Raw genomic sequence first — 25,289 nt, forward strand, 5'->3', positions numbered from 1 at the left:
CAAAGAAGACCACAACCTGGAACTCTTCAAACCTGCTGATTCCTGCTTCTTTGGTTTCAGAGAGCAAGTCATGAACAAGTTCCACCAAGGTGAACTTTTTCTGCTTCAGCACATTCAGCTCTCTGAAGGTGATTCAGAACAGGAAGTCTGTTCTTGGTTGGTTTTGTCTTCAGCACAGTCCAGAGTGAACATCTGTGTTGGGACTTTTTCCCGAGCACAGCCCTGTAGCAGGTTGGAGTTGCAATCCTCTTGTCCGGTCCTGAGACCCCTCCTTGTGGCTGAAGGCCACCAGAGGAAACTGTGTGTCCTTGATCTCCCAGCCAGAGGGCACAAGCACTCCAACTACAGACCCAGTTGGACTTAGTCGTCTCACCAGTGTGTCCATTTTCTACGAGACTTAGTGCCGAATCTCATAAGGGGTCCAGCAGAGTAGTTGCTTTGTTTTATACCAACAAGCAGGATCTGCACGTCTCAGGTATCTTCAGGTTGTGAGGGTTGACAAAGACAAGACTGCTCACAGGTTAGCACAGAATTACTTAAACAAATGGAATCAGGTCCATCTTGAATGTCACCCTGTGTTGTAATCTACAGCAGATAATAATTGTAAATGTCTTCATATTGACTCGAGCCTGACGCTGTCTTCTGCTGTAATATGGAGTCATGACCACTCAGAGGCAGTGTTGCCTTGACCTTATTTTGCATCAGCATCCTAAACTACTAAACACTGATGCATTCATCTGATATTTAATAACACAACTGGTTCCTCAACCCAATAAGCAAGCATATATTAAAGGATCTTAAAGGGAAAAGTAGATCCTGTGAACCTGATGAACCTTATCATTATATTATTATATATATCACACAGCTACCCTCTGGTGGAGGAAACAATCAGCAATTGTATTAGAAATTAAAAGCTGTAATAAAAATTGAATCATAATGATGCAGTCAGAATTCCATTCATCCTGGTATTAATGCTGAACTTATTTTTTCACATTTGCTTTTTAAAAAAAATCTTGTACAATTTGCAGATAACTTACAAGTATTTGTTGTGTTTTGAATCACCTCGTATGCGTTCACTTTGTCGTTTTTTTTTTTTTGTATTTTCACCTTTGTAATTCTTAAGATTTTATGTTGCCTTGGAAATATAAATACGTTGAACTTGTTGGAGAAAGAAATGATTGTTAATCGGTCCTTTAGCAATGCCTGAAACATCTTTTCTGATTTTTTTTTTTTTGGTAAACCTGCTGATGTCATTATTGTGACACGCAGGGTTTTTAACTAATTCAGTCATTTATTTCTTCAATTTTGTTTTTCTGTTAGTTAAATTATATATGTATATGGAAAAGCCACCGAAATAGATGTCTCTGCGAACTATTAGTTCTGTCTGTTGCCTGTGGAAATTGGGATAAAAAAAAAAATCACCGAAAGTGAAACGCAGGGGGGCGTGTCACCTGTCACTAGTCACATGACCCGGAAAATGTGGGGTTTAATTCCTGTGTTGGACTGCTCCCAGCTGCTGAGGCTCTGCCCTTCGCTGTGCAAACCCTCCGTGTGTCACTTATCGACCCCCGACCCCCGGGCTGATTCCCTGCAGCGCACCATGTCGGGTAAGACAAGCCAAAGCTTCGTCGACACTCTGCCGCAGTCGTGACGCCGGGCCGGTCCGGACCAGCTGCACGAACCGATCCACGTCTCTCCATCATATTTTGTTAAAACTGCAGCAGCAGTTATTATCGCTCGGACCACGCAGACAGAAAGGAGGCGTGACGTTGAAATAATGTCGCGTTTGTGTGTGGTGCTCATTTAAAGGCTCGTGATGGGTTTGATTTGTTTCGTTGCTGCGGCGATTTGGACCACATGTGAAGTTGCCCGCCACGAACAGCGGCACTTCCGGTTTTTGTTTTCAATGTAAAACGGTATCAGACGCAACTAGTTTTGCGTAAAAAGTATATTGGAATATAATTCCATCCATCCATCCATCCATTCCCGTTAAGGGTCGCGGTGTAATATAAGTGAAAGTTAAAATAGTTGTGAATTTTTTTTCTTAAAGTTTGAGATTTATTTCACTCAATTTTGTCCCAGACACTTTGCTTCTCCAACTCTACTGCCATTTAGTTCAGGAGGTTGATGTCATAGTTGATACCAGTTTGGGGGAAATTTAAAATGAGCTTGTTTCGTTCATTCATTTGTATCGGAGAAGTTTGGAAAAAACATTTACAGATGTGGAAGCAGTGTCAACATTCTTGACGAATGTATAATGTTCAGATTCATTCCTTGATGGCCTGTCTGCTAATATTGTTCAACAATTAGAGACTGGGTCACTCCAGTTTTGAGTCTAAAAAATGTAGAGAGTTTCAATTTATTCTGAAAGTGTTCTTTTCAAATGATCATAACTATATTTTGATGATTTCTTAGGTGCAGGTTTTTGTATCTGTGCCAATATTTAGCCTACACCGATACCAGTACATATGTTAGTTGTAGGTCTCGGTCGACTGATTAGGTTGATTTATTGGTGCCAATCTATGTGCTTGTTAAGAGCAGAAGTAAAGTCCAAGTATAGTCACAGTGGAAGTTGTAGATTGTGACATCTAGGTGAACCTAAAGCAGGCAAGAGAATGTTGCATCGTTGTTGATTTCATCATGGAAGTTGCAGACAGTTAGCCTAGCACAAGTATGAGATGCAGCGTTTGAAACGTGTGCTTTTATTTTTAAGGTTGTTTTTTATAAACTTCCTGTATGAATGCGCTGTGTTAAATCCACCTGACGCACTTGTGTATGGTGCGGACGTGCGCTCCAGTTTGTGGCCTTGAAGTTTTTTTCTTTTTTTAAATTTTTTTCTTTAATACTATAAAAGGCCCTTAATGTCCAACCTCCGTTGTTGTGTTACTGGTAACGTCGTCAGCGGGTAAAAGAATGTAGAAAATTGCAATAAAGACTGATGATAAGAATACAACATAATAAAAGCTCCAACGGACCATACATGTGCTAGCATTAAATCTATATATAAAATTCAATATAGTAAAAATACATCAGTACAGGTATATACACTATGCATTTTGATGCCTGATTTTTGATGATATATATTTTTAATTTATGCACCTCTGATGCATAACAGCCACAAAGTTACATAGAATCCCAAATGTCAACACTCATATTTGTTTTGGTTTTATTTAAAGCGTGTCAGACGTAGATAACTGTGGGAACACATCACATGCGTCCTGGATGGACTCGTGGGCCAGATGGAGCCTTTTGCTCTTTTGACAGTCGGTTTATGGTTCCTTGAAACAGACCCTAGCAACCATACAAAGTTCCCCTGCTGATCAGGTTTCTCCCGAAGCCCCCCGACAACTCACACATTCAAGCTTGATGAATACTATCTGCTGGCGGTGGGCCCAGATTCACTCAGGCAGCCACACGAGTCGTCCCCCCCCCCCCCCCCCCCCCAATGCTGGCATGAGGGACAATAGACTGGATAGAAGAAGTGGACCAAGCCTCTTACTCTGAAAAATCGAGGCCAAGTGTCTTAAACCTAACAGTTTTCAGGCGGTGCAGAAGAAAACTGCTTGCAATGTTAAGACATACAGTAATTCACAGTTATTTTTCAAGAGTTTACATGCTTACTTGTCAAAAAAGTTAGAAAAGTAATGTTGAAATGTGTTTTTCAACTACAATTCCAAAATTAAACTTGCATATAAATGGAGGATTTTTGCTGTGATGATTTCCAAGTAGTGTCCTAGTAAATTAGATAATAAACAATAACAAACATGCCTGTCAAATTTTGGTCATTTTTTAAAAATATCATAATTAAAGCAATTCTGACAGCAGCCTGTGCAATGTCATAACTAGGATTTATCCTGAAGCGTGACTGAAGTTATGCAGTAAATAATCATCAGTCTGCTGAATAAAGAGCGGTGATGTTGAAAGACACTTCCACTGATCGATGAATAGAAGTACGGTGAGAGAGCAGTTTTGAGGAAAACAAGTGTCCAATGATATCGGCAGGATGATATAACATACGTGTGTGTGTGTGTGTGTGTGTGTGTGTGTGTGTGTGTGTGTGTGTGTGTGTGTGTGTGTGTGTGTGTGTGTGTGTGTGTGTGTCTGGCGCGTGCTCATGCTTCTCCACCAGACCAAGCTTTTGTGACGCTGGCTACTAACGACAGCTATGCCAAGGGAGCGATGGTTCTTGGACAGTCCTTAAGAAACCACAACACAACCAGGAAACTTGTGGCTCTTGTAGGACTTCATGTCGCAGAACCTTGCAGGTAAACAACAAGTTCTTTTTATTTTTTTTAAATTTACTGCACTGATTGAGGTGTACCTAATGAACTGGCAAGTTAGCGTGTGTTCTACACACGCTGGCTGACGCAATGTCTGTGTTGTAGAGACGCGCTGCGCTCCATTTTCGACGAGGTGTGTGTGGTGGATGTTTTGGACTCTGGTGACACGGTTCACCTGGCCATGATGAAGCGTCCCGACCTGGGGGTGACGTTCACCAAGCTGCACTGCTGGACTCTCACACACTACAGCAAGTGTGTGTTCATGGACGCAGACACACTGGTGAGACACAAACATAACATCAGCGGCGGTAACGAGAAAGCCATGATACCACAATTTATTTCCCCCCATTTGTTCACTTTTCCGATTCAATAGGTGCTCTCGAATATTGATGAGCTCTTCGAGAGGGAGGAGCTCTCTGCAGCACCGGATCCTGGCTGGCCAGACTGTTTCAACTCGGGGGTTTTTGTTTTCAGACCGTCCAATGAGACGCACGAGAAGTTGCTCACATTCTGCTCTGAAAACGGCAGCTTTGACGGTGAGAGCCAGCCCCCCCCCCCCTTTTTTTAATCATATTACTTCATGGTGCTGACATTTCAGGAACCTTTAGAGAACCAACCAATATTGTTGTGATCTTTACACATTCTACAGAGGTCCTGGAGAGAGCGTCTTTCATAAATTCCCAGAATATATTCCTAAAATATTCCCAGAACTCCCAGAATCTTCCCTGAACGTCAGCCGAATAACATCCCCTTAACCTTTAAACACCTGCGCGTTGATCACGTCCTACACAACGGTTCTCACTGTTCTGGAAAGCTCTGCGAGGATCTCTGTCCCCTGTTCCTATGTCTCTCTAGCTCTGTCCTCATCTGTCTGTCTCCAGCCCCAAAAACCTGCTAAGATCTGGCTTTCGGGAGCATTTATCCCCGGGTCAGGTGACCCTGCAGCTGGTATGTTTGGGCTCTGGTTCAGATGAGTAGTGACGGGAACCCAAAACCTGCATGAAAACCGTAATTTATGGCCCGGGGAAGAGGGGTCTGTCTCAGTGTCTCGTGGATCCTAGGTCTGCTCCGGTGTTTCTGCCTATTCAAGTGCAGTTGTTCTCCACCTCCGTCACCAAGCGCTCGCTCGCTCGCTCGCGGAGAAGTGACAGGTCCCTTTTTAACTAAATCAATTTAAGGAATGTGGTTGTTGACCACCAGTTAGGATGTTTTTGCATTTTTCCATGAAGAAGATTTCACTTTATTTATGAATTGCAGTGCATTTGTTTTAGTTAAGGGAAGTTGTTAAGCGTTCATTATGGGGCACCTTGGACCGCCATGGAATTTTCCCCCTCTATATAACACAAGGGTTGATGCGAGGGTCAGAATTTGCTCTGGTTGCTAACGGCACGGCCCAAAAATTGGTGAATGAAATGGTCGTGTACAAGTTAGACAGTTGTGTTGTTTCTACTTTCCGACTGGATGTAATCGATTTACATCGTAGCTCATTATTCTATAACTACTCAAGACACACACACACACACACACACACACACACACACACACACACACACACACAGCAACTGTCTTAACTTAGTCAGCTCCCTCCTGTCTGTCCTTGGCTTGTTGTTCACGCCGGGTCACCAGGACGGTTGTGTGTGTGTGTGTGTGTGCACGTGGCTTTTTGTCATATGTTGTCACCTCGTGGTGTGCAGCATCCTCTCGCAACTCTCGCTGTTTATTTATATGTGTCATGAAGTCGTCGGGAATGTTCAGCATGTGTTTGTGGTGTTTCAAGTATGTAATATGTCGGTTTGGATTTCAAGAGGCAAAGACGAGAGGTCAAATAAGGTAAATGTTATTGGAATTTCCGAAATATAAAATGACTCTCAGGGAAATGCCAATCATTCTCACATGACCAATCAAATAGCGATTGTGTTGCGTCAATATTTGCCTGAAAATTGTTATCAGGTTGGAATGTTTTTTCTTTTGTTTTTTTAAATTGTGGTTTTTATGTGTCTGCAGGTGGAGATCAGGGGGTTCTCAACAGTTTCTTTAACACCTGGGCGACGGCGGATATATCCAAACACCTCCCGTTCATCTACAACCTCAGCAGCATCGCCATCTACTCGTATTTGCCTGCTTTCAAACAGTGAGTACACACACACACACACACACACACACACACACACACACGATGCATGGACACACCTCTTCTCAGTTTATTGCCTTCCTGTTATAGTTTCCCCTGACAAACATAAAGCGTTTTTGTGTGTTAGGAGACATAAAAAACCAGCACATATGAGGTCAGTTCAAAGGTTGTGTGTTTCATGTGTGTGTCTGTGAGGTTTCAAATTACGGGAGTTCGCAAACTCTGCCACCGCCACTCAGAACAGGAGCTCCAGATGCTGTCTAACTTAATTCTGTGCGTGTATGTGTATTTAATTCCTCTGCAAAGGAGTTGGTTTTCGTAGTGTTTCATTTGTTTGTCTGTTATTAGCGGGTTTAAGCAAAAAAAAAAAAAAGAGAGAGAGAGAGAGAGGTTTTTACTGAACTTGGTGGACGGGTGTAGCACGAGGAAACCAAGAACCCATTAAGTGTCAGGTCAGATCCATTTAACATCGAAAAAAGAAACAGCATATTTTTCATATAAATGAGGTCTTTTGACCCCGAATTCTAAATAGTGATATGAAAGTTGCCGTAATAAGTTGGAAAGAAGTTAACCAAAAGGGTGTAACACTGACTTTGGTGATAATATTATCGTTTAAGCCTTAGATAGAATCAAATCAGGACGAGCGCATGGTTTACGCCAAGGTTAAATGTGGTAGACCAACAGAAATCGTGTTAAATTACAATCTTTTAGAGTTCATAACTGATCCAGAACCAGCTTTGATGGTGTCCTTGGAATGTCCAATGGAATGTACTTCAATTTAGAAAGATTTATTTCTCAGGAAATATTTTCTTAATCTTTCAATTTAAAAAAAAAAAAAAAAAAAAAAAGGCTAAGCGCCTTGCTAATATTTTCGTATTTTCATGTGAGTGTTGTTGACATCGGGGGAGGTTTGCTCTCTCTCTCAAGCTTCCTCTCACGTTGCTTTCATCCTCTCAGGTACGGCCATGACGCTAAAGTGGTTCACTTCCTGGGAAAGGTGAAGCCGTGGAACTACTCTTACGACACTCAGAGGACCGAGGTCGTCGGACACTCCATGTCCCCTGACTCGAGCCAGCTGCACCCAGACTACCTGCTCATGTGGTGGCAGCTGTATGCCAAGTCAGTGCTGCCGTTACTGCAGCGGGCCTACGGGGACACGCCCTTCTACAGTGGCTTTGTAGAGGCGGGACAAGATGTATGTCAACACCGACATTCGTGAGAAAGAAAAGGGTTTGATGATGTGTTTATCTGTTGTCCCTTGTTGCGAAACTTTTATACCGGGGCTGTGCTGACACTTGTTATTGCTGCTCCCATGTCTCGAACAAATACTTTAATGAACTCCCAACCTCCTGATCACACGAACAAGTCAAAGCTATGCGGCCTCACTTTCCACCTCAGCGGTGTCATGATGTTATGAATAGCTTTCCTTCGTCAATGAAACACGCAGTCCGAATTCACTGTCCTGATACTTCAGAGCAGCGGGAAGCTCCAAAGCTGCCGTCTGGTGCAACACTGCAGCAGCGAAACAGTCATGAATCAGTCACAAAGAAAGCTGGCATTACAGGTCCCGCAGCTTCGCCCAGTTCCCTGAGGACCAGTTGTGTCACTCCACCGATTTTATTACGGACACCCAGTGAACATGCAGGGAGGTTAGCGCATTTCCTTTAAATGTAATAAGATTTAAACACCTACATTCATCTTCATGCAATATTATGGAGGAATTTTAGTGGAAACCCATTGTTAAAATGTCATTTTGACGCTCAGCTAGAAAGAGCTCAGTATACCTGCCCCCCGCAACTTGAGCTGCCCTGGTTCATAGCACTGCTGAAGTACTAGAGGCTGGCACCAAACTGGGTCAAGAGAAAAAGAAGTTTAAAAAAAAAAAAAGTGTGTTTTATGAATAAAGCAACAATATCTGCTTGACAGCCTGTGTAACGCCAGCCGTTAGCGAGCACATTTTAACAAGCGATGCACATTATGTAATCATAGATCCAGAATTCTTTTCACTTCACGTTAAAAGATTCGGAAGTAAACATCCCCTTGATGCAAATGATGGGAGGAAGTCCTCAATGAGATAAAAAAAATAGTTAACCTAAAAGAAAGCTGAATAAGTTCCTCTTCCTCATGATGACTTTTCTGTGGCAAACAGTTATTATTTCAAGGAGAGCATGACAGGAGAGAGTCTGCCATTTTTTTTTTATTCCAGTTGTTTATCTGACACTATCTTTGTGACTTCTTGCTCATGAGAACCGGTGTGAGTTCACCGTTGTCGATAGAACTGCGCATCTATTGTAAGAGCTTTTTTTTTTTTTCTCTCTCTTTTTATCTTGTTACCATAAACTTGCATCATCCGAGCAACATACTCAACTTTTATCTGCTGCAAGCATGTTGCAAAATGTCTCGTTGCACTTTGACTTCTGATGAAATGTTTGCAAGTACGTTTGTGCCTCGAGGGTGGAAAGCGGTGAAAGCCCAGCACGGCCGGATTTAGAGGAAAGCAGTCCGTGTCACGAATTTCACCAGTCCATTCTCTCTCTCTCTCTCTCTCTCTCTCTCTTCCTCTCTTTCTGTCACACAGAGTAAGTATCCTGAGGATGCAGGAGAGCACCCGGCACCCTCCGCTCCTCCTCCTCCTCCGCCACAGGTTTCATCTGAAGAGAGGAAACAGCGCTGGGAGGAGGGCCAGATTGACTACATGGGGGACGACTCCTTCGCCAACATCAAGCGCAAGCTCGACTCCTTCCTGAAGTAGCCGGCAGGCAGGAGTGTGATGAACAGAGAGGACCTGTTGATGCTAATGTGCAGTTGGGGATGTAATCCCCCCCCCCCTCCCCCCAGCCAATCACAGGAGCTTAATTAGAAGGTGACGGAACACCTCAGCAACTTTGGTCATCACTAACTGCAACTTGCCAGTGTGTGTATGAATGATAGAGTTCACCTTTTGTTTTTGTCCTCAAGGAAAAGTTGACATTTTGGGATCATTGGCTTTTACTGTTGAGTTTGAATGGAACAATTCTGCTACTTTTGAGAAGTGGGAGCCAGCAAATGTAGCTTAGCATTAAGACTGGAAACAGCAGGGAAGAGCTAGCATAGCTGTATCCAGCACTTGTAAAAACTATCAATAACGCACAGTATCTCCTTTAACAAATTATTACCACAAGCTTCATATCACTTTTTGGGAGTTAGGGTCAAAAGACCTAATTTACATGAAAATATACCTCAATTTTAAGTGGAAGTATCTTTTTTTGATTTTACCAAAAACAGGAAAATGGCATGACACAAAGTTTATATTCTGTATTTCATAGACAATACAGAATGTGAAGTAGGTCATTCTCATGTTCCTCAGATTCATACGTCAATGAATAGGAATATGACAAAGTTTCAGCGTTAACCACGAACCCAGAAATCTGTCAAATTACATCCAAACCTAAAAGGAAGGTTAATGTGCGTCAATAGAATTTTCCAATTGAATATTACCATGAAGCAATAAATTATAACACCTTCATTACGAAGCTTTGGAATTGCTAATGGCTACCTCAAGCTAGGTCCCTTCTGTGCTAAGCTAATGTTCACGAGGCTTCATCCGCAGACTCCAGAGTGGCAACAATCATTTTTCCATCTAATTCATTGGAAGTCCAGTTGAAGCACGATTCCCAAAATGTCCCAACGTTTCCTCATAAGTGTTCTTGTGCATCTGACGGAGATCGATTCATAAACTCAAGTCTTCCTCGCCTGTGGAACCGTTCAGTGACATTGGAAACTGAGAGAAGGCCAAGGCTAGCATATGAAGGGAAATCAGTTTAGCAAGTGTGACTGGATTTGACCACAGTTCCTCTCCTGCAATAAGCCTTTCCAAACCACTCTCAAGCAAATATGCAGCAACTGGCTCGTTTTGTATTCAAAATGTTCTCACCACCTTCTCGTGACTTCAGCTTAGTAATGTCAGGTTGACTATTATGGCTAGGACTTTGGTGTTGTATTTGCATGGCAGAGTTCAAACCCCGTCAGTCATGAAGTATTTCGAGCCACATCATTACGTGATGTTGACAGTTTTGTACTCAACTTGTGCGTCATCAAACACAGTTGCGCTCCCGAGGAACTGTACTCATACCCTGCATGTCTTCTCCATGTCTGTGCATCTTTGTGCCATACAACCCGAATTTCACTTCCTGTCAATAGTGTAACCAGCTGCCTTATTGCTGCTCACTGTTTACAAAACCTCACTTACTGTAACTGCTGCTACAAGCACAACAAATCTAGCTGAGTCCTCCTTCTCCCGAGTCCAGCTGTCCTCACTCCAGCTACGTGCCCTTAAACGTCAGCTAGTATCTACCACTCCTCGTTAATAAAGTGTTCTTCACGCCGCTAAACACACTCCAAACTAGCGAGACTGAGAGGACAGAGCTGATTTTCTGATCTAGAGTTGCATAAGAGTGTGAAAGTGGAACCATGTAGTGCTGAGTGTCCTGCTCCTAACTGTAAATCCCTGTTGCTAATAAAGAAATGAGAAAAACAATTTTTGTCATGAATTCAATTTCTGTTCAGTTCTCTTACTAGAGGTTCAGCTGGAACTGTGTCAGCACTGAGATGCGGCCTTTCAATCTCTTTTCATGTTAGACAATCAAAAGATTTTGCAGATTCGACAAATTCCAAAGGCAACCATTGAAGTGCTTTTAATCGATCTTGACTGATATGTTGATGACCAGAAAAGCAGCTTAAGATGTCACCTCTCCCCAAACCTACTTGGATTGAATGGTCTAATAATTTGTTCTAATCTTATTTGATAATCTCAACCAAACAACATCTGATTGATGTCAAACTTAATGTGTGAATTGCTTCTGCAGAGCCTTGTCAGCCCCGCAACTTTACCCATAAACGCGAATACAAATCAGCAGCTTTGAATGTAATAATCCCACAAACCTAACTCGTTTACCACAAAGGTAGTAACTATTACTTCAGTGTTCGCATGAAGGTGAAAATCTGCTGTTTTCAAAATTTTACTCACTTTAAACGAAAATAGTAAATCACTTGTTTCATCTAAAACAGCGTCTTTTACACGTCGCTAACTGTAAATGTCTTTGCTTGCCAATTACATATTCCTCTCACAGGGCAGTATTTGAAGCATAGCACAGGCTGGTGCTCAGTCAAGCGACACTGCTAGTTTCAAGAGGGAACCTAAGACATTTTCATCCTCGTTAAGAAAAGAATTTTAAAAACTGTGCTTTTAGTTTGTGCTGACAGCTAGAAGTCACCAAGTGAAACAATCCGCCGAATACGTCCTGACTAAATCTGTACTAAAACTGTATTTCAACTGAAACTCTTGACATGTCAGTATATTTGATATATTCGACTTCTCTTATACCGTGAGAATGTGACTTCTAGCTTCTAGGCAATCTTTAAATGTCTGAGGTGACCAGGTATTACTAATCCAGTGTGATTGGGGTTTAATACTGAACTGTACTCTCACCAATCTTTATCCCTTTATAAAGTGAACACAACTCAATCAACCACCTTCATGCATGGAGGGTTTTTATGCTCAAATAGTAAAGCAGACCAACAAGCATCACAGCTGTAAAAAAATGACACCTAGTGGCGCATCTCGTAAATGGATCAGAAAAGAAACAGCAGCTATTGCGTTAGACTCATTTTCCAAAAGGAAAAAAAAAATGAAATATGAATAAAAAGTGCTTGACTTCGCCTCTAATGTGAAACGTTAAGTCGAACAGTCAGTACAGTTCAAACACAACTGAACGCTTTTTGTTTCCGTGGTATCAACTCGTGTCCAACATCTAGAGCTCCAGCAGAGCTTTGATGTCATCAATTCGTGAGGTTTTCTTGTCAGTGGTGGTGGAGCCAAACGCCTTCTCCATCAGATCCTGCTTCTGTCTTTGGATCTTCACCATGTTCTCCTCCACTGAATCCTTCACAATAAACTACAGCACACACACACACACACACACACACACACACACACACACACACACACACACACACACACAAAATCACACCATTCATGTCAGTGATTTTTCTCATGGGTATTTGTCTTGTAGCTGTGTATTAAAGAGTGTGATGCCTTTAAATCACGGGGTCTCAAATCCTGGCCCATGGGCCAAGATGTGGCCCGCCTCACATTTTAATCCTGCCTTCTACATGATCTTAAATCACAGGGGAATCTGGTCCACAACTGGCATGACAATTATTATTATTACTATTAATAGTTGTAGTAGTAAACATTAAAAACTAAATTATAAATAAGTAGGCCAATCTACCTCTCAAACAACAAATCACCAGCCTCTGTCTGTGTTCTATTTGTCTTGAGTAGAACCACGTCAATGGAGAGAAAACCTTCAGAAAGTCAAAGCTACCTCTTGGCATTCCTTCTTACTTCTAAGCTAACGTTATGTTTTGGTGTCTATTTTTTTTATCTAGCATCAGCTTATGTTTTTTTTGTTCTTAGTTCTAGGCTAATGCTATCCTTTATATTTGCTCTAAGCTAACGTTATCTTTTGGTGTTCAGTCTAAGCTAACGTTATCCTTTGGTGTTCAGTCTAAGCTAACGTTATCTTTCGGCATTCAACCTTAGTTCTAAGATCATGTTATCTTCTGATGTCATCTAAGTTAACGCTGTCATTGCATTTGTTCTTAGTGCTTTAGTCCATAAACATGTTCAAAGCCAGTAATCCTCCATAGAGGTAACTGCTCACACTGTACACAAATATGCGCCGACACTTATTCACGCAACCTGCAACTGCACACATGTCCGACACTTCTGGGGAAAATATTACAGACAACTTATCACAAATAATGGGCTGCCACATCCCACTCTCCCCCTCCCTGTTTGTTCGGTGACTTACTTCTCGTGGCGCTAACTATCGGCAAAAAACTATCCTCATGAATTGGAAATCACAGAACTCCCTACATACATATCACACACTGGAAAAACCTGACGACAGACTATATCCTTAGGAAATAAAAGCTCCTCTGACAATAGTCATGATCTGGCAACCTTTCCTCACTTTCTTACAATCATGACCTACACTCTCAATTATTGTATTCACCATCTATATATTGTTTTTTGTCTTTTTTGTTGTTGTTTTTTTGTGTTAAATTCTACTTCTCTGCCTGGGCACCAGAAACACATCACATACTGTAAATAATAGGGTCTTCGCCTGAAGGTACTTCAGGCTCAGGCCCTAATTACTAAATAACAAATAAATGATGTAATGTCTTTGTCAGAGTATGGGTTGTGTAGGATAGAAATAAATAAATGACTACATAAAAAATAAACAAACAAACAATTTCCTCTGCTATTTATTTATTTTTATCACTTCATGGGACTCTGACACTGCAAAAGACCTATATGATTCCGTTTACTGTTATTATTTGTTGGGCAACTGACACAACCATCATTATTACTATAACTATTATGATATATTTATATACTTTAATTTATACTTACTATTTACCACTCACCACCTTAATACTGCAGTTCAAATACGGTACCTTAGTGACGAAGACTTTTCTCGTCTGACCCAGCCGGTGGCAGCGATCAATACACTGCTCCTCTGTCGCTGGGTTCCAAGCCTAAAAACACACACACACACACACACACACACACACACACACACACACACACACACACACACACACACACGAATATAAATGAGTGCATTACATCTGGCATTATTTTATAAATAGGAATGGCCAGGGTGGTAGGGCCATATTGCAAAAGAATAAAATAAAAAAAATAAAAACATAGATGCCTCTGAACACGGATTCAACAAGCGTAAATAAAATGTTGACCATGAACGTACAGAAGGATGTTAAAGGATTGCACAAACACTTCTATAACTTCTAACTTGTCCTCACAGCCACTTGTTGATTTAACCATGGGCCAGAACGTAGGAAACCGTGTACGCACGATAAAAACTATAATTATCAACAAGTACATGTGACTGATGCTGAAGCAAGTTAATGGCAAACAAAGAAGGTTACAACCAGAAAGAAGACATGCACATGATTAGACCTGACTCAATCAACTGCTCCAGAGTGTAGGTTGTTTTGCCATGCAAAAAAAAAATAATCTTCATGTCTAAAACCATCTTCATCATGAGGGGAGACCCCTTTGTGACGAAGATCAAACTGTCAGGAATAATTATTAATAATCAAATAATATAATATTAATCAATAATCAAAATCAATAATTAGCTCCAGCTGCCTTGTAAACTCTGTTAACAGAGAGCAGGGGGACTAAAATTGGGGCACTTTATGTCAATTTTTTTTTTTACCCCGCAAACAAATAATTAAAAAAGTCTGTTCAGCGGGATCTCATTTTTCACATTGAGGAAATTGAGGAAAACAACACATTCTACTACTGATTTGTGTAACTAAACATTCGTGTAGTATCGTAGTTGTTGTTTTTTAGTCAGTTAGGGTTCTCGTGCTCGCATTTTAGAGTTCTCCTCTATTATCTGTTGGTCCCACAATGGGATAGTTCGTTTTTTTAAGGTTCACATGTATTAATTACAGAACACAAAGAAAAAAAATACAGTTAATTAGGTACATTCATAAGAGTTATTTCGATAATTGCAGGGGCAGGGAATTATAAATAAGACATAAAATGAGTGGTATGAGTGAGTGGTTCGCAGCTGGTCTGTACTCACGGGATCCATGAGGAAAACACGAGAGGCGGCGGTAAGATTAAGTCCCACCCCTCCAGCTTTGAGTGACAGCAGCATGATGGTGGGGCTGTCATCTGCAGGACTCTGAAACTCTTTGATGACCTGAGCCCGCTTCTTCTGGCTCATGGTGCCATCCAAACGCACAAAACTGAAACCGTGTTCTCTGGTTAAAAACAGACAAGTTGTTATGATCAAATAACTCCTTAAAAAGAAAAAAAAACAACCTTCTCTGCTTGAGTACAAATATGTAAGAAATGTTACAGAAAACAAAGAAAGACAATTATAGCGGTTTTAATTTCTGATCCTTACAATTCTGAAATGTAATTAATGGAGCAACCATAGAAACCAACAACTATTCTAGGCGCAGCTTTTTACAATCGTGATGCTTTAATGGAGCGAGGGATAATTTCTAAAAAAAAACAAACCAACAGCACAGAATTTGTGAAAATGCTGAGCCTTCCCATCTGTTTGTGTGTGCGCGCTACCTAAGGGGCGTCTCCAGAATGGTGAGGAAGCGTGTGAACTGAGAGACGACCAGCGACTTAACGCTGCTATCCTCACACCTCAGCCTCAGCAGGTTCCCCATCAGTGCCTGTATCTGCGCGCGCACACACACACACACACACTTATTTTGAGTTGTCAACAGACCACAGTTTCTCCCCGTTATTTCCTCAGCACGGCAGGCTACCTTTGAGCTGGTCCTCCACTTCTTGGTTTTTGTACTGTTCCCCTCCTCGAGTTCCTCTGATGGAAACTCCACCAGTTCATTGATCTTTATCTCACTCCGACAGAGGGGACAGCGGGCCGTCTCCTACTCCATCAAATCATCGGGAAAAACATGAACAGTTAGCTGATGGAGATTAAGAGTGAAACTTAACTCACACATTGATTAAATTATTGTCCCTTGCTGTCTGCGTCACGCACCTGCTCAGTGCTGATGACCTGGGCAATGCAGGGTCGACAATAGACATGGGCGCAGTGTGTGATGACGGGCAGACGGACAGAGTCCAAACACACGGAACACTCCTCGTCTGAGCCGCTGGCTAACACCAGCCGCAGCTTCTCTATCAGGTGCTCTCGCAGCTCTGCGGGTGTCGCTGCAGTTCCTAGTGAATATTGTTTTTTCAGTTACATATTTCACACAAAAAGTGCATTGTGCATTTTAAGGTCTGATGAAACTTGAGCTCAGAGACATTTTTTTGCAAAGCCACATCACTTCCTTGTTACTCCAGCATTCAGAGAGAGGTAGCCATGTATTTTTAGCATGGAGCTAATGGTGAGGCAAAGCCACCAACTACTGGCTCTTTGTGCATTCACAAGTCACAAAGAAATGACACACCGATGAAAATACATCTTTGTGAGCTCAAGTAACCCATTTGTGATTACTTGAATGGCAACACATACTTTTTGGATCACTTGAAAATAGTAAGTTGTATCCTGTGTGTACTGTACTGTGCTGTACATGTATTTTTTTTTAACCCTAATTAAATATTTCTCAGCTGAGATCGAAGGCTCTGCTCGACTGCGTCGAATCATTTTTGTGTCACACTGTTGAGGTGGCTACCTAAATCTGTGGATGTCTTTGCCAGCAGGTCAGGGTGGCAGCAGTGCTGTCGGAGCCTCATCAAGATCACGAGGACATCTGCGTAATTCCTCAAGACAGTCCCTTCAGCTACATATCTACTCATACACAGCAAAGAAAAATATCAAAACACATGACTTAATCATGCTCTAATTTACAACTCTAGATACATGCAAGCACGCATGTGCGCGTTCATACACACCTGCTGATGATGTTTCTTCCTTCATTGCGAGCCAGCTGGTATTCCTCCCTCTCTGACTGGCTCAGCTCCACCTGCTCCACACACACTGTCTTCTCAGGCAGAACCACCAGCGGCCGCCCATTTAGCTCGCTGCTTTTGGTCCTTCGCAGGGTGATGCACTTTACCAGCGTCTGAAGGTTCCTGCACACAGAATCAACCACTGACTAAAAGTGTTAAAGATCAAATACAAACCACATTTTTAAATCATTATTTAAGTTGATTTAATCTTAAGCAACTGTACCACTGGTGAAATGAACAACTTGTAGAGGTTCCCGTATGAATCCCTGTCAAAACCGGGCCCACAGAGAATAGTGCCCTCTTGTGTATTGTTGCTACATTGCAACAGTGTGGACAGGCTACTCACTGCAGGCCAGCCCTGTCGCCTTGTGTAGCAGGTCTCAGAATCACTCGGTTCCACCATTCCTTCACATCAAAAGGCTTCAGGCGCAGGAAGGCCAGCAGCATCCACAGGTCCTTCACACTGTTCTGGATCGGGGTGCCTAGAAGGACGCGATGACAGAGACGTAAGTGAGCGTTTCTGAGTCCTTAATCATGGCAAAAAACAGTAACACTGGGGTGAACACAGTGGGTCAGATTACTTTTTTGGTCACAATCCAGCATCATCTCTATTATATACAGCATCATGTATCAAATCTATTCTTGTCATGTCAGCATGTGGACAGCTGAGCCACATTTCAACACGATGACAGTGAACTATGATTATGTAAAAAGATGACAAACGATGATATGCTGTGAGTGTGTGTGTGTGTTTTCAGCTGCAGGTATACCTGACAGAATCCAGCGCCGCTGCGTCTTCAGGTCAAGCACAGCTTTACTCATCTGCGCGTTGGGGTTTCTTATGATGTGCCCTTCATCCAGCACCACCCTCAGCCACTTGATCCCATGTAGGGGACTCTTATTCTGAAAGGACACAGATGACAATTTTAATATATTTTTTCAAAATTCCCTTCAGGGAGTGAATAACATTGATGCCGCTTCAGGACAATGCAACGATTTGAAGACCATGTTTTTAAAATAATGAATGCAGTTAGGAACATGGGATTAACCTTTTGTGATGCCCCCCAGAGCTCCAGATGTAGATGTGATCAGTCTTCACTTACCCCGAAGTCAGCTGAGAGGACGTTGTAGGTGGTGATCACCACATCTTGAGAGGACAGGAACTTCTTGCTTCTGTTGCGCTCAGAACCGTGGTACAGATGCATGTTTAGCTTCACGTTACCTTGCACATGCTGCTCGAACTGGTCCTGAGCGCCCACACACACACACACACACACACACACACACACACACACACACACACACACACACACACACACACACACACACACACAGAATAACTTCATGGATGAAAGGGTAGCATTGAATCTGGCACATCTGTACAATCACATCATACTGCACTTTACTGCATCACAACAGGGCTGAAACATATCGTACTGATCCATCATATTGTGGAACATCTATCTACTGTGTGTGTGTACTGTATTTACCATCCAGTTGCTAAGCACGGAGAGCGGACAGATGATGAGAGTCGTTCTCGCTGATAAATCCTCTGAACTTTCAGTGAAGCAGGATTCAACACCTCCAAAAACAAAGGTACACAACCAGATCAAGAATCACTGAGTACTACTATCATGACGAAACATCAGACAGGGTCCAAACTCACTGGGAGTTGACTTCTTGGCAGTTTTCTTCTTCGTTGTATTTGGTGCTGAACCACTTAGAGCAGCAGCAAAGTCCAGATCCTCCAGCAGTACTGGGGTGTCTCCACAATGAAAATTCATATAAAAGGTTTAATTAACAGGGAATAGAGATTATTACCTTGTACAGGTCAAATAATCAGCAGTATTTATGTCCCCCAGTACTGAAATATCAACAATTAACTAGCTTTTTTAAAGTGACTTGCTGTAACAATATCCTATTTATTAATTTCAACAGCACAAACACAGAATGTATGAAAACGAGAGTTAATATTTTGCACCCTTACTGAATTTTTGCTTGGTGGCTTTCATCGTTCTTTTGCCTGCACCAATAAGAGAAAAAGTGAGAGAAAAAATAAAAGTTAACAAAAACAGCAAAAACTACCTGAGCACACATTTATGACGAGGTGAAGAGATAGAGGGCACGTACTTGTCTCTGACTCGACTGCTGTCTCTACTACATCCCCTGTCTGAATGCGATTGTCCACCTGGGGACTGACCCACACACATAAACACACATTAGAGGACTGGAGTGGAGCGGGAAGAGGAAACACAACAGTCGACCTAAGCTGATACTTTCTTGTGTTCCACAGAGCAGACGTACATAGATTTATCAGACATAACTAATAAATCATACCAGGTTGACATATTCAATCGCACTTACATGTCTGAGACAAGAGAGGCAGCTGCTGCTCGGCTGTCTGCTCGTCTGCTTCCTGAAACCCATGACACAACATCATCTCTCCTCCTGTTCAGTGGTTGTCTGCTTTCTTAAATATAAGTGTGTGAGATCTTCCACATATTCATAGTTACAGATATTGAATAAAACAATATTAAATCTGCTTGGGTAGGACTTTGATTTTATTTTAAAGCTGACTGGGTGTTGCTGGTACCTTCAAGTTCGGAAAGCGCTTGCGATTTCGAAGGTGAAGATGGTTCCTGCACACAGGAACACAAAAAACTCTCTCAGGTTCATCTTGATGGTCGCTAATCAATTTCACATATGCACGTGTAATCAATTTCAGCGTTAGGGTTAACTTAACTAGCCAGCATATTTTTTTTAATAAAAAGTTGCAAACCACACTCAGCAATTTTGAATATTTTCATTAAGACCCCTTGAATATTTTATGATGATGATGACTATGAAAAAAACTGAACATATCGAGAGAAATATCAAAGCTTTTACTTTCATTAAAATAAAACAAAAAAACAACCTTTCCTTTTACATGGAGAGCAGTAGATTAGACTGGACGATGCCTTTGTAAACAGACACTTCGGAGCGGTTTGCTGGTGGTAGCAGACGCCATTCGTCTCTTTCGGATTCATGCTAAAAATACTTGGTGTGTTTTTTCTCTGGATTCTAGAATCACCAAGAGGTGATGCAGCAGTGAAAAACATCTTTGTGAAATCAAGGCTCATACGTACTCGAGGGTAAAATACACTTCAGGGGTAAAGTATCAAATGTACGGACTAGAAAACTGTACTTCTTGGAGGTTTAATGTTGTAGGCTCGGAAAAGAGACCGTCCACGGCATTGTGATTGCTCTGCTGTGACTGTGCACGTTCCTGGGCCACACTTACACTTTGCTCCACAGGGAGGGGCTTTCCTTTGTGGAAGTTAGTGAGGATCAGAGCGATGGTTGTCAGTGTTTTTCCCTGTGAAAATTAACCACAACAACAACAACAAAAGGGTGTGAAAGTTTTGATTCTTATCTGCTTAAACGGCAGCAGTGCGCAGAATGTTGTTACTGTAAACACAGAGGGGGCGCAGCTCTAGAAATTTCTGGCAAAGAAGTTTTTTTTTCCAGTTTTCTCTCCTCCAGATCAGATATGATGATGGAGTACTTAACAGGAATAACATTAAACCACAAGGAATAAATGAACAGTGATGCTGTATGTTTCCTGTGTTATAAAACTGCGTGTGTGTGTGTGTGTGTGTGTGTGTATGCATGCACGACTCACAAGCCCCATGTCATCCGCCAGTATTCCCCCACAAACTCGTTCTGGTATTTCTTTGGCAGAGAAACACGTCAGGGTATTGTAGTACAGTTCACCTCTTTTCTCCCAGAAGGGGGGCAGGGTGGACTTGTTCTCTCGAGCGCACATCCAGGACAGCGCCTGCTTCTGGTGGGGCAGCAGGGCAGTACCCACCGACTGCACAGAAAGAGGGATCCATAAAAACTGGACTAAAAAAAACACAGAATTTCAGACAAGCTGCTACAGATGTGAGAGGAAGGAGAACAAATTAAAAAAAACAACAGATTATTTCCTCTAAACATCTTAAAGTAGTGTTTCTGATTTACTTTGAAGAGAAGATGAATTCGTGAAATACTGAGGCAATTTGTGAATATATGTTGAGTACATGAAGTATTTTGTGTTAATCAGCTAATCCAAAAATATTGGTTAACCTAACGACATTTAAATGTGTCGTTAGGGTTGCTGTGCATTTCCTGCTCGTAGCGCCACCGTACGTTTCATCTGCATTTTTATGTCATGAATATACAACATTTATTCCAGCTTATTTACTCTAAATGTCCTTTACAATACAAACTGACTACATGGATGGTTATGCAAAATAAAATTACATTACGTATTTTAGACATTTAACTAACATTTCTTGGATCTGGAGATTTAAAATGTAAGCAGCATTCATAAAGACCGACAGTTCTCACCTTGGCTGCTTCTTTCTCACCATCTTTACTTTCCATCAGGCCTTCAAACAGGTTGTCAAATGCATTCTTCAGCTGAGGAAAAAGGACAAAATATATGAAAGTAGAAGTGATCGCAGCTGTGGGTGGGAGTTGGAGTCTGACTCACAAAATACGAACATTAAAATCATTGAATTTCATTAAAAATGACGTCGAAGTGCTAAAGGATTAACAGGAAAGGGGAAATAAAAAAAGACGGCGCTCTGTTGTTTTCTAAAAGAAACAAAAGAAATGTAAATCTTGAAGTGCTCATTTGAAATACTGCATTAAACACACAAACAAAGTTGTTTACCTCCTCTGCAGTTAATGGGATGGTCACACCTTTTTTTGGTATTGTTCCCCAAGAATCCTGACTATCATATGTGCTCTTATTTGCAGCTGAATTCAAACACACACAAATATATTTTTTACATGCAGGCAGAATGCAAACACCCAAGAAACAATCCAGAGGGTTAAGTGCGTGTTTGTTTACCTGATGGCCTGATTGCAAGTTTGAATCCATGACGCAGCATTCTTTCACTCACAGCATTTCTCTTCTCCTCTTTCCCCCAGAAGGATAAGATCACTGGCATGGTGAATTTGTTCTTGGTCCCTGAATGCACCACCCTGGCAAAGCAACACGATATGTAACGATGAAGGCACAAAGACAAACTCATAGATGTTCCCAGCAATTAAATAACGCAAATGCAGTAAATAAGAACTGGAAAAATTATACAACTGCCCCAAAAATCTAATATTCCTGAGGGGAGTTTTCTTTGACAGCCTTCTTTTTTGTAAGAATCTGATTTATTTATCATTTTAATTTTAACGTTTTTTCACAATATTGTGGATTTTGATTTGGTGTAATATATTTAAACATTATATCCATGCTGTGAGAAATGCAACAGTACATGCTGCTGTAAGTATTGTTACATTTTTATTAAAGTAGTGAGAGCAGTTTCTTAGAAAGAGTCGAGAAATTAAAAAACAAATGGATACAAGTGGATTAGTTGATTACCAAAATAAGAGAATAAAATTAAGAATTAGACCGCAGCTCCTAAAATTAAAATTCTGTCCTCTTACATGTCAGTGTGAGACAACACTAGTCCAATATTTGTCTCACCCCTCTACTTTAGCCAGGTTGTTGTCCATGATGTGGGCCATAGCCGCTGCCAGCTCCCGCTTGATGTGTCCCACCTGACTGCCGTAAATATTAGCAACCATTACTGCGTTGCGGTCGTATGGATTCTGGGGCTGCCGCACCAAACCGACCATTTCCCCTTGGTTCACCTGTCCACAGATTAAAATGATTATAAGACTGTGTTAACAAGTGCAGGGATTGTCATTAAAGGGATCGAGTGACCTCACAATACCTCAAACTTTGGTCACTTTGGAGTTGTCACTCTGATCTCAGGACCATGACTTTGATGTAAGAGGACCGTCTTTGATATCAGTCAATAACACAAACTTTATTTATAATACACTTTTCCTACAGCTTTCAGTTCTGAGAAAAAAATACCAACGCCACAAAACCAAGAATGAGCACGCAATAAAATCGAAGCGTAAGTAAAAAGAACAGGTGAGTTAAACGCGTACATAGAAAGTCAAATAGATACAGTTCAAGTAGAAGCTTGGTAAAAACAGGACGACCTTGGGTTTGCTTCTAAATATGTCCACACTGGCTGCTCCTTGTGGGTTCCAAATTTAAAGTCTGACTAATGACCACTATTGTGTGTGCGTGTGTGTGTGTGTGTGCGTGCGTGCAGGCAGAGTCCTCATTCTAAATCCCCCCTGTGTGTAAACCGAGTGTAATGTGACATCACAAAACCTCTCTGTCAATCTCTGAATTTGATCTCGGTCATTCTGAAATATATACAAATTATTTATAATAAAAAATATATTCCCTAAGCAGTTTTTTTTTTAAGTGTATAAATCAGTGGAGTGTCACATGTTATTGTTGTTTCACGGTCCAGCCAGAACTATGGAATGGAGTCTGGATCTGTGTGTGGTTCAGCACCATCATTCCAATAGTAAATCTGTGAAAGAATTCATCCCAAATATGAATGAGGTCAGGACCAGCACCTGTATTCCTGATCAGTTTGAGATCAGATGGTCTGAGGTGAGGGTCTGGGGCCTAGACCCTCACCTCAGACCATCGACCCCCAAACTTGACACTGCACTTCCTCATCCATGTCAGCCATGCACACACCAAGTCTGACTTTGATCAGAAGAACAGGTGTTGATATGATAGGAGTCAAAGACGGATATTTCTTGCATGTATATTTAGATGATTCTGCTTTGTCTCCTTTATAAAATCAGTGCACGAGTGTCATTCAAGTGATACTCACCACCCCGGTGTAATATCTGAGGCCGACCACGGTGCCCTGCAGCTGGCCAAACAGCACGCTACCGTCTGCGTCTGGTTCTTCAGCTGCTGCAGCTCTGATGGCCTGGGAGAGGGTCTCCGCGTTGGCCTCATTGCGGTCTGTGAAGAGGTCCACCTCGGTGTAAGAGTCCCTGAACCACCTCCGGTGGAAAAACATCCTGCAGGAGCACACACAGCAACATACATTCAACACACAAACGTAAGAGATGTAAGTTGTGACAAATCAAGAACACGATAGATGTATAAACACCCAAGGGTGCGAAGTTCTGTGCAATTATTATCGAAAAGATTAATTAAACAAATTATTCCAACAATCGAACAGTTACACACTTTCAAATGACGCTGATCCACGTTAAAATAGCGTCTGAATCAAACGAGTTAAGGACAGATAAATCTTGACGTTGTTAGCTATCGAATGGTTTGAATAGAGCTGTTAGCTGGCTGTCCGTGTGTCTGCACATACGGTGGTTATATCGGCAGAGCAAAATATGTTTTATTTGTTGAATTCTTATCTTACTTATTTAATGCCCACGGTTGTTTGTAAGTCCGGTTGTTGTTAAGTCAAATGTCTGTGCTATTCGCTGTTGTTGGTGAGGAGACGTCAGCTGCGTTGATATCAGGGTAGAACTTCCGGTTATGACCTTCAAAGTAAATACCTAATATTCCAACTAAAAATTACTGTACGTGACATTGAATTTAACTAAGTTAAACTAAGCATCTTATAAATTATAATAACATTTCCTCAGGAGATACACACTAAAAATTTGTCACATAGCACTTAGTGACTAAAAGTGACTTATTTAGTTCTTAATCTAAAAACTGAGTCAAAATTATTCATTATCATTATTGTCTTTGAAATAGTTTAAATGGATCTTTTTATTCTGTGACATTGCTCAATTTGTGTGTGTATATATATGTGTGTGTGTGTGTGTGTGTGTGTGTGTGTGTGTGCAGCAAAAAAAACAAAAACAAAAAACATCATTAACAACGAAACCCCACCTACTCTACACCCAATAGAAAACAAACAAATTTCCAGGAAGGGAAAATAAACAACAAAAATATTAACACACAAACAAACATGCAAAGATTTCCTTCCTATCTTCCACTTTACCCCATCCCATAACATGTCCCAAATAAATTCCTAGTTAAATTCCAGCAGATTTATTAACTGGTAGTCAGCACAGCAGGAGCTGCTCAAATTGAGACCTCCCACTAAAATATCTTATTACCATATTTCATCGTCAGTAGGTGGCCACATTTGAACTTGAAAAGGTATCGTTGACAAAAGGTCCAGACTTCCAGTAGCACTTTGGGGCCACTTATTGACTTGGCACACTTGTCATCACTCTTTTTCCTCACAGAAATTGAGTGTCTTAGGCAGGAGTTTTTCCCATATGTGGGGAGCTAAAACTGAAAGTTATGTTGAAACATATGCTGGTCCTGTACAAATAAATCTGATTCAGTTTGACCATGTTTATATCAGTGTATGGGCTCTTATTCATTTGTTTTCTTTGCTTCAAAAATTAGCGTAATATGCTTCTTTTTTTTATTGCAGAAGACCTTGCCACTTTGCTTCTGAAAGGT

General features: G+C 41.4%; 2 protein-coding genes across 3 annotated transcripts; one reads left to right on the forward strand and one right to left on the reverse strand.

The window, feature by feature from the left end:
* The first annotated feature begins 1,448 nt into the window (after positions 1-1,448).
* Positions 1,449-10,916, forward strand: LOC147246328 (glycogenin-1-like). Its single transcript, XM_086183112.1, has 7 exons — positions 1,449-1,607; positions 4,130-4,265; positions 4,386-4,560; positions 4,654-4,816; positions 6,285-6,411; positions 7,369-7,606; positions 8,990-10,916. The coding sequence occupies exons 1-7, from the start codon at positions 1,466-1,468 to the stop codon at positions 9,161-9,163; spliced, it is 1,155 nt and encodes a 384-aa protein (XP_086039238.1). The 5' UTR covers positions 1,449-1,465; the 3' UTR covers positions 9,164-10,916.
* A 370-nt stretch (positions 10,917-11,286) lies between these two features.
* hltf (helicase-like transcription factor) lies at positions 11,287-24,333 on the reverse strand. 2 transcript variants are annotated; one of them, XM_086183063.1, is made up of 25 exons: positions 24,036-24,172; positions 23,668-23,863; positions 22,443-22,609; positions 21,813-21,946; positions 21,633-21,718; positions 21,305-21,376; positions 20,595-20,786; positions 20,214-20,288; positions 19,527-19,572; positions 19,298-19,349; positions 19,064-19,128; positions 18,921-18,956; positions 18,599-18,698; positions 18,424-18,517; positions 18,037-18,180; positions 17,704-17,836; positions 17,280-17,415; positions 16,877-17,056; positions 16,657-16,772; positions 16,017-16,198; positions 15,781-15,903; positions 15,578-15,690; positions 15,075-15,255; positions 13,915-13,995; positions 11,287-12,344 (listed from the first exon to the last, which is right to left on the reverse strand). In XM_086183063.1, exons 2-25 carry the CDS (start codon positions 23,860-23,862, stop codon positions 12,201-12,203), a joined length of 2,847 nt encoding a protein of 948 aa, XP_086039189.1. In that variant the 5' UTR covers position 23,863; positions 24,036-24,172; the 3' UTR covers positions 11,287-12,200. The 2 variants fall into 2 exon arrangements, with proteins under 2 accessions (XP_086039189.1, XP_086039192.1); XM_086183066.1 differs by lacking the exon at positions 24,036-24,172 and adding an exon at positions 24,223-24,333 and having other exon boundaries at positions 11,290-12,344; positions 18,424-18,515; positions 18,600-18,698.
* Positions 24,334-25,289: the final 956 nt, after the last annotated feature.

This window comes from Aulostomus chinensis, chromosome 17, assembly GCF_037954235.1.
Source record: "Aulostomus chinensis isolate RoL2024-O1b breed Wild chromosome 17, RoL_Achi_v1.0, whole genome shotgun sequence".
In the NCBI taxonomy this organism is placed as follows: Eukaryota; Metazoa; Chordata; class Actinopteri; order Syngnathiformes; family Aulostomidae; genus Aulostomus; species Aulostomus chinensis.

Excerpts from the sequence above, each read along its gene's own strand:
- LOC147246328 (XM_086183112.1), top strand. The coding sequence starts at position 1,466 with ATGACCCGGAAAATGTGGGGTTTAATTCCTGTGTTGGACTGCTCCCAG. Across the intron at positions 4,266-4,385 it reads CATGTCGCAGAACCTTGCAG|AGACGCGCTGCGCTCCATTT; the intron begins GTAAACAACAAG and ends TCTGTGTTGTAG. Across the intron at positions 4,561-4,653 it reads TCATGGACGCAGACACACTG|GTGCTCTCGAATATTGATGA; the intron begins GTGAGACACAAA and ends CCGATTCAATAG.
- hltf (XM_086183063.1), bottom strand. The coding sequence starts at position 23,862 with ATGTTTTTCCACCGGAGGTGGTTCAGGGACTCTTACACCGAGGTGGAC. Across the intron at positions 22,610-23,667 it reads TCAGATATTACACCGGGGTG|GTGAACCAAGGGGAAATGGT; the intron begins GTGAGTATCACT and ends ATCTGTGGACAG. Across the intron at positions 15,904-16,016 it reads AGGTCATCAGCACTGAGCAG|GAGACGGCCCGCTGTCCCCT; the intron begins GTGCGTGACGCA and ends TTGATGGAGTAG.